This window comes from Propithecus coquereli, unplaced genomic scaffold, assembly GCF_000956105.1.
Source record: "Propithecus coquereli isolate 6110/MARCELLA unplaced genomic scaffold, Pcoq_1.0 Scaffold27, whole genome shotgun sequence".
Lineage (NCBI taxonomy): Eukaryota > Metazoa > Chordata > Mammalia > Primates > Indriidae > Propithecus > Propithecus coquereli.
The window spans coordinates 2,180,653-2,189,499 of record NW_012148285.1 but is presented as its reverse complement, the minus strand read 5'-3'; the positions used below and the strand labels follow the sequence as shown (position 1 = coordinate 2,189,499).

The 8,847-nt window shown below is 54.5% G+C and overlaps 1 protein-coding gene across 4 annotated transcripts in view; it reads left to right on the top strand.

Annotated features, from left to right (window-relative positions):
• NLRC3 (NLR family, CARD domain containing 3) overlaps positions 1-7,869 on the top strand; it is a 19,806-nt gene extending 11,937 nt beyond the window's left edge. For 2 of the 4 annotated variants that reach the window (XM_012647589.1, XM_012647592.1), the window contains 10 exons: positions 670-753; positions 1,378-1,461; positions 1,953-2,036; positions 2,587-2,670; positions 3,048-3,131; positions 5,244-5,327; positions 5,757-5,840; positions 6,479-6,562; positions 6,975-7,058; positions 7,326-7,869. In XM_012647589.1, coding sequence (XP_012503043.1) covers positions 670-753; positions 1,378-1,461; positions 1,953-2,036; positions 2,587-2,670; positions 3,048-3,131; positions 5,244-5,327; positions 5,757-5,840; positions 6,479-6,562; positions 6,975-7,058; positions 7,326-7,416 — 847 coding nt within the window. In that variant the 3' untranslated portion in view covers positions 7,417-7,869. The remainder of the gene's footprint in view (positions 1-669; positions 754-1,377; positions 1,462-1,952; positions 2,037-2,586; positions 2,671-3,047; positions 3,132-5,243; positions 5,328-5,756; positions 5,841-6,478; positions 6,563-6,974; positions 7,059-7,325) is intronic. The other 2 variants (XM_012647591.1, XM_012647590.1) reach the window with 2 other exon arrangements.
• Positions 7,870-8,847: the final 978 nt, after the last annotated feature.

Sequence of the window (8,847 nt, the reverse complement as noted above, 5' to 3'; positions counted from 1 at the left end):
CAATGGATGAATGGGGGTGGGTAGACAGATGGATGGTTAGGTGGGCCAGTAGATAAATGGGTGGGTGGATGGGTGAGTGAATGAATGGGTAGATGGGTGGGTGGGTAGGTGGGTGGCTGGCTGGCTGGGTCAGTGGATGGATGGATGGATGTGTGGATGGATGAATGGGTAAATAGATGAGTGGATGAATGGACGGATTGATAGATGAATGAGTGGGTGGGTAGGTAGATGGAGGTATGGGTGCAGGTTAGCTGGCTTTGGACTCCAAAGCACTGGACCGGGGAATGGAGAGCCAGATTCCCAGGACTGGGTGAGCCCCACCTTCTCAAGCTCACATTTATTGCTTTCCCAGCTTGCAGAAGAAAACAGCATTTCCTCATCATCTTCACATACAGTACCACAAACACTTCTCACTAAAGTGTTGACCCTGCCCACCCCCCTGCCCTTGCCAGAGAGTCAAGGACTTTGCTGCCTGATCTCTTGTAGACAACAGGTGGTTACCTGCAGAGACTACAGGCCAATAGGCCTCAGGCAGAACAGACTGCACTGGGCACCCTTGAGACGTGAGACACAGCCCTGCCCTGAAGGCTTCCCTGGGCCCCGATCCCCAGGCCCAGCCCTGCCTGGCTGCTGCAGGACGCCAGCTGACCTGGGTCCCATCTCTCACAGGCTCTCCAGTAACAGCATTGGCGATGGAGGCACCAAGGCCCTGGCCGAGGCCCTGAAGGTGAACCAGGGCCTGGAGAACCTGGAGTGAGTCTGCCTGACCGCCCTGCGGGGGCGGTGATTCACCCTGGGTTCTCCATGCAGCACATTCTGGGCTGGCAGTCCCGGAAAGAGGCTGCTTCCCTGCCAAAACCCCCACACCTACCTGGGCACATTCCTATCTCAGTCTCTCCTGCCCCACGCCCACCCATCAGCTCCGTTTCCCTGGACAGCAGGAGCTGGGGTTGGCTCTGGAGTTTTCAGAAAGATAAGCTCCAAATGCCCTTTGGAAGGTGGCACAGGTGGCTCAAGAGGGAGTTGGTGGCGGTGGCCTTGGTGGGGAGTAGGGGAGCTTGGTGTTGCTGCCACACTGGGGATGTTGCTGCGCCCCTCTCTCTGGGGGCTGCAGACTCAATGCCCCATGCTGAGGCCATTTGGAGCCACCCACATCAAGGCAGAGTTTGAACTTTAGAGCTCATGCTAAACCCACCTGCCCTGACCTGGCAGGGGCTAAAATGTGGGGGGATGGGAGAGTAAAGGGGGTGAGAGCAGTGTGGGTTGGCAACTCCCTGGGGTTCCCCCAACTCCCTGTTGAGCCCAGTGCCTGGATCGGGTGGCTCCCTCTGGGTCCTGGGACAGCCCCACCAAGGGTGCCCTGTCCTCTGTCTGCAGCCTGCAGAGTAATTCCATCAGTGACGCGGGAGTGGCAGCACTGATGGGGGCCCTGTGCACCAACCGGACCCTCCTCAGCCTCAAGTAAGTCCTGGCCTCCCTCTCCAACCAGGGTGTCCCTTTGACCAGGGGTCTAAAGGGACCTTGGTGCTGGGAAGCCTGTTAGGAGGAAATCTATGGCCAGGCAGGCTTCCTGGCACCCTATCCCTCTTCCTGCTCTTTTGGGGGGCAGGGGACAGCTGCAGCCCTCAGTGGGCCCGTTCTGCTGCTCTCTTCCTTGACACAAGCCCCTCAGGTGCCCCTGCATGCTTGCCAGCCTCTCTGAGGTCCTGTCTTCCTGTGCTCGTCCTCCTGGACTTCCCTGCACAGTTGATGGTCCCAAAGAGGGGACGCTTGGCTGGCCAGCCATCGAACCTGGCAGCTAGAACAGGCCCCTCACGCCTCAGCCCAGACTGCTCAGGCCCAGGGCCCACCTGAGGTTTCTTGGGCTTCAAGCAGCCCAAACACCTGGGCTTGTCTCGGCCAGAGGCCACCTCTGCCGGGTCAGCAGCTCAGGGTCTTCTCTCTTTCCTTAGCCTGCGAGAGAACTCCATTAGCCCCGAGGGAGCCCGGGCACTCGCCCACGCGCTCTGCACCAACAGCACCCTGGAGAACCTGGAGTACGTGGAGGTGGCGAGGGTGACTCCAAGGCTAGTTACGTCCGGGCCACACCAGGCAGAGCCCTCAGCACTGCCGCCATTCCACAGGGCTGGAGAAGGGCCTGGCTGGGGGAAGGTCAGCTAGGAGACCCGGCGTCGGGGGGCAACTCTGACGCAAGCCCCCACTCTCATTGTATAAATCACACGAGGATGAGCTGGTGCAACACACTGCCTCACCTCGTGGCGTGGACAAGCATGGGGGAGGGGCTCTGACGAGTGGATGTGGGGCCATGGGCGGTGTGTCCTGCAGGCAGTTCCACCATATCCTGGCTGTGCTCCCTGTCATCAGACCCACTGGGCTGAGCCTGGGACACCCCCACGGGGCTGTTGCCAGGATTCAGTACAGCAGTCCAGGTCACGTGCCTGGCAAATAAAAGTTCCCACAAATGTGAGCTCGAAAACTCTGACACTGGTGCAGGCACGACGCAGTACTTGGGGAGCAGGGGAGTGGTCTGGATTCCCTGGCTTCGTGGTCGGGCCCCACTCACTTGTTCCTGTTCCTTCTTCCCAGCCTGACGGCCAACCTCCTGCACGACCAGGGCGCCCAGGCCATCGCGGTGGCAGTGGGAGAAAACCGTGCCCTCACGTCCCTTCAGTGAGTCCATGTTCCCCCTGCCCCACCCCGTCCCCTTCTGCAGAGCTGCACGGCAACACCCAAACCGATTAGGTACAGATCAGTGTGGCCGTGGGGCACTCCCCAAAGGCCTCAGGGGCCTGCCCAGGCCCGCCCGCCTCCAGCAGTCCTGAGGCTCCACAGACAGACAAGCGTTAGGAGGTGGACGCCCACGGCCGTGCCTCAGGGCATCCTCTGCTTCAGGACGGGCCATCTGAAGAGTCCTTACTTGAGCCTGTCCCTGTGGCTACCACCAACCAGAGCATGCACGTGGCCCCTCTGGGGACCAAGCCTGAGGAGGTGGCAGAAATTCTGTCACTGCCTGGGCCACCCAGTCACGTGCATCTGTTTCTGCCCAGCCTGCAGTGGAACTTCATCCAGGCCGGCGCTGCCAAGGCCCTGGGACAAGCACTACAGCTCAACAGGAGCCTGACCAGCTTGGAGTGAGTACGGTGTCCCCAGGGGCTGTGCGGAGCGGGGATCTGGAAACCTGGTGCTGCCAGGCACAGGGCCCAGACAAGTGGCCTTTGGCACACAGCCACCTTTTTCCTAAGGCCAGTGGGCACATTTCAGTCCTCACATGCTTTTTAAAATATGTATATATTTTGTGTATATATATTTATATATATGTGTGTATATATATATTTATAAATAGCTTTATTGGGATATAAATCCACCCAGTTAAAGTATAAAATTCACTGGTTTTTAGTATATTCATTTACGCAACCATCACCACAATCAGTTTTAGAACATTTCCATCACCCCAAAAGAAACCCCGTACCCATTAGCACTCACTGTCCATTCTCCCCTCCCCCACCCTCACAACCACTAATCATCTGTCTCTGTGGGTTTTCCTATTCTGGACATTTCATATAAATGGCATCATATGTGTTCTTTTGTGACTGACGTCTTTCACTTAGAATGTTTTCAAGGTTCGTCCAGGTCGTACCCTGTTTCAGTACTTTTTTATACGGCTGACACATTGCCACTGTGTGGAGACACATTTTACTTATCCATTCATCAGTCAATGGATACTTTTCGGCTGCCAGGACTAATGCTGCTACGAACGTTAGTGTCTGTGTGTACATGAGCTTTCATTTCTCTTGGGTAGATACACCTGGGAGTGGAATTGCCGGGTCACGTGGTCATGCCCGGTTTCGTCTTTTGAGCCTCACCTGCTTTTCACCTGACCACGGTTTCTTCTCCTTCGGCTTGCAGGACATCCCCTCCCTGGCTGGCCCTCCTCACTCTGCTTCTCTGTCTGACTCCTCAGTGCTGGGGTTCCACAGGGTTCTGTCCTATGCCATCTTCCCTGGGATGACATCTCTCTTCTGGGAGCTCTCCTCTTCTCCCAGGGCTCCAATGACCTCCCCCGAGCTGCAGACCCCTGCATCCGAGCCCCTGCACACCTCCCCTCGGGAGTCTCACAGGTACTGCAGTCGCCGGCATTCTCTCCCCGACAGGCCTGCTTCTTGGTTCCCCATCTCACAAATGGAACCAACTGTGCAAGCTGGACACATCGCCTCTGCTCTCACCTCCCAGTACCCATTCATCTCCAAGTCCCGGCCCTTCCCCTCCCACCCACCTACTTCCTTCCACCCCCACTGCCACCACCCAGGCCATAGGCACCACTCACTTGCATCCTGTGGCAGCCTCCACGCCAGTCCGTCCTCTCTCACGCTGCCGGCCAGAGACCTTTCCAGAACGTGAATGTCCCTGTCCTGGGTGCCCAGCGCCTGCAGAGTGAAGCACAGCCCGAGTCTGGCTTACGAGGCCGCTTCAGAACTGCTTCCTTTGCACCTCCTGAGCCTCGTATCTCACTACTCCAGGAGCACGGCTCCATCTGTCTGGGTTCCTTAGATGTACCAGGCCCTCTCCCCCGTCATCCTCTGGGCTTTGGTTCAGACCTGTTTCTGGGCAGCCTTCTGTAACCACACCGGGGTCGGAGACCACACTGATGATCTTCCCTGCAGCCTGCACCTGACCTGTTGTAACTGCTCATTTAATCACGTCTCCCCACTGAGTGGGCAACGGTGCCTGCTGCCTGCACAGCACCCAGCACACACAGTCTCAGATGTTTGCTAAAATCACGAATGGAAACCGCTCCCTTAAACATGCCAAAGTCCACACGAACTAGACTCAATCGATTATTTACTGCTCCAGGCCAGCTATTTTCCTCCAATTTGGGAAAGGGGGGAAGATATAAAACCCTGAGTAGTACAAATAACCCAGGAATCGAGGGCTTTAATTTTCTGGTTGGCTTTGAAAAGCATACCCTGTTTTTCTCCCAAGTCCCTGTTTTCCCTATTTTCCATGTGTCCCTTTTCTGCTTGCCTCTGACGGTTCAGACTCATGCAGCCCCCAAACCCTCTGTGTGTCAGTTGTGAGGCCATGGGCTGTAACGGCCGTACAGGAGGGGTAGTTATCCCGGGGAGACCCTGGGAGCGTATGTCTGTGGTGTGTGTAGTCAAATCTGGAAGGTCCAAGCCCAGCAGGTCCTTGCTAGGATGCTCCTGGCACCCCGTGTGCCTGGAAAGGTCATGCTCTGTGTCCAGTTTACAGGAGAATGTCATCGGGGACGAGGGAGCATCTGCAGTGGCCAGCGCGCTGAAGGCAAACACGGCCCTCACTGCTCTCTAGTAAGTGCTTGTGCACGGCGGCCTAGGAAGCCAGCCCCTTCACCATCCTTTCATGCTAAACATGGTTTTGTTTGCAAGTCAAGGAAGGTGTGTTTGACTTCCCTAATATTATAGGAAATATTAATATTAGCAATTGGGAAATCAAACACCTACATAGTAATAATTAGGGGTACAGTGAGCATTCTCCCCCAACCTTCCCAGGAGACCTCTGTTTCCTGTGTCCTTAGCATCCAGATCTGTCTTAGGCGTCAGCGTAGGCAGGAGCTGCAGCGTTTGGACAGGTCGCTGGCCAACCACGCCCAGTGCTATTTCTCCACTTCCAGCCCTACGTCGAGGAGTGCCGACAGTGAGGGGAGAGTCTGGAGGGTGCGGGGCTCAGGGCGGGCGCAGGGGTTGGGGGGCCGCCCAGCTGACCGCACCGCCCCTCAGTCTGCAGGTGGCTTCCATCGGCGCCCCCGGGGCCCAGGCGCTGGGGGAGGCCCTGGCTGTGAACAGAACCTTGGAGATTCTCGAGTGGGTATTCCATTCTGCCGCTACATCTTTTGACCAAGGAAACCAAGCTGTTGATTTGAAATGGATCCAGGAAAAAACCAGTTTACGTGGCAACTCAAATCATTTTAATGATCTCATTCCGATCAAGCAGGCCCAGCCTCCGTGTTCCCATCTCACACCCTTTCCCAGAGTCACCGTCGTTTGCCGTCCTCTCAAGTTCCTGCTCTCCCACTTGGCCTTGCCCAGGCTGATCCTGTCTGGAGGCCCTGGGGGGGGCCCCTGGCCACCGATCTTGTTCTCTGAGACCAACTCCTAGGGTGGGGGCTCGGTGTGTCCTTGTCATCCCTGCTCTTGCTGAGGGCCCTGGGACCTGTGCCTGGGGTTCTGCCTCTCCTGCCTCGGCCCAGGTTTCCGTCTGGAATGGGAGGACGAGGGCCCCAACAAGACACTGAGGCTGGGCCAGCCTCCCCCTTCCCGTGTGCCCTGCTCCCTGGAGCCCAGCTTTGTTCTGTCCCGGGGGAGTGAGGAAGCAGCAACCCTAACCCCTGTGACTGTGAAGTCTGTTTCCACCACCAAGTAGCCCCACACCCACCTGAAGAGGTGTCGTTATCACCTCTCGGCCTGTTGCCTTTCCTTAGGTTTCCTGTTTTTCCTGACAGCTTGAGAGGAAACTCCATTGGGGTGGCTGGAGCCAAAGCCCTGGCGAGTGCTCTGAAGGTCAATTCAAGTCTCCGAAGACTCAAGTAAGTGGTTGTAGAGACCAGCCGGCGTCCCAGGGCAGCAAACTTCTCTGCTGGGTCTTCCTCCGGAGGATAAAATGCTCATCTCCTCTGTAGCTACTTCCTTCTGAATGTATAATAAATCATTCCCACTATTCTGATCAGTATAATCCACATCCCATTGCAGTTAGGTCTGTTTATTCTGCTTAAGTCAGAAGTCAGTCACTTAACATCTGCATTTCGGTCTTACATCCTCCATGGCATTTGGGTGGGACAACCTGGCTACCTATAGACGCCAGTCTCAAGGGTCAACTGCCACCTAGCGGTTGCCATGATGCCTATGGACAAACCAGCCCCAGAACTGCTGGTCCCCTTTGCTGCCCCCACAAGACAACGCAGTGTTGCTTTCTCGGGTGTCTCCATCTTCTCTGCCTAGTCTTCAAGAGAATTCTCTGGGCATGGACGGGGCAATATGCATCGCCACTGCACTGTCTGGAAACCACCAGCTCCAGCACATCAAGTGAGTGGGGCTTGGCAGCTTCTGCCCCTCCCGCTCACCCTCAGAACTGCTCTCAGGTCAGGCCCTGCCTTTGCCCAATTCCAGGAGCCAGCTGACCCCTAGGCCCCTCAGCAGCTCTTCAGGGAAACTCGGTCTAAGAGGGAGCCACCCTGAGCCTTGTCCGTGGAGGGGTCCTGGAAGCAGAGTCCTGCCCTTTCGACAGTGCTGGTCCGCTCTGCGAGGGAGAACCTGCAGGCTCCGAGCCTTGCCCTAACCCTTCTCTTCCAGTCTCCAGGGAAACCACATCGGGGAATCTGGTGCCAGAATGATCTCGGAGGCTATCAAGACAAATGCTCCCACGTGCACTGTTGAAATGTGAGCAAAACGAGTTCCTCGTGGACCAAGCAGGAGGACACTCAGCTGGAAGCTTTCAAACCAAAAGACCCATCGCTGCCAGGCCTTCCTGAGATTTGGGAGTGACGCTGACCCAGCACAAGAGCTGTTCTCCTGCACAGAGGAAGGAAAGGTGCTACCCAAGGAGGCCGTGAGCACCTCCACTGGTCCAAGACCAGTCCAGCAGGGGAAGGTGCACACTCTGCTACAGCACAGAGAAGGGAAAAGGCTGGCACTCAGGGACACAGGCCTGAGCAGTGTAGGAAGCTGGTTCTAGCTTATTTATACCCTAAGGTCTTCATATGCCCGCAACTTTAAAAAATTTTTATTACCATCCTTTTCCACTCACCTGGTTCAAATCATCCCACTCTGAAACGAGTTGCCATCCACAAGTCCATTATCAGTTTTTTTTTTATTTTTTTTAGAGACAGAGTCTCACTTCAACTCTGTCGCCCAGGCTAGAGTGCCGTGGCGTCAGCCTAGCTCACTGCAACCTCAAACTCCTGGGCTCAAGCGATCCTCCTGCCTCAGCCTCCTGAGTATCTGGGACTACAGGCGTGAGGCACCACGCCCAGTCCCAAAGTCAGTTAACCAGAAGGAGGAGGATGATTTAGAAGCAGGTGGAACAATTAAACACCCTGTGCAGCTGCTGCCTATATTTGTGGATGTGTTATTTGTAGCTTGGGTTGGGCTTCTGGGTTAAAACCCAGTAGAAGAAAGCATATGCCAAAGAGAAATATATTTGTATGTTTTTTCAAGATATAAGTCAAGTCAGACTGAGGTAAACCAAATCTATAACATCCAGGAAGACGCAGCGACTCTTCTGCGTCTCTGAAGCCATGCGTCTAGGGTGGTCAGCAGGGCTCCCAACACACTGATCTCTCTCAGCTTTTTGTTTACAGTATGGCACGCCTCAAATTACCAGTAAATTAACTGAAGGCTGAGTGTTTTTTTAAAAAAGGGTAATCTCATACATAAAATTTAGGAAAAGAGAGAAAAAAGCCAAGATGACATGTATCATAACTTGTGAACTTTTCTTGAATAAGTATTTATGTGCAAATAAAATAATTATGCTGTTATAATTGTTTTCAAGTAAAACTTATTTAATATAAAAATATCGTACTAAATGCATTTATTACAAGATAAGTTACTTCAGGAGTTTTCTGACTTTATAATTGTAAAATAAATGAAAACGGCTGCATGCTTTTAACATTAAGAAAACCAACTCCACCTGTCACTTCTCATTTCACAGCAGGGAAATCCTAGCGCTATGCTACATAATTCAATTCTGGTTTATTTTTTTTTTTTGAGACAGAGTCTTGCTTTGTTGCCCTGGCTAGAGTGAGTGCCGTGGCGTCTAGCTCACAGCAACTTCAAACTCCTAGGCTCAAGCGATCCTTCTGCCTCAGCCTCCCGA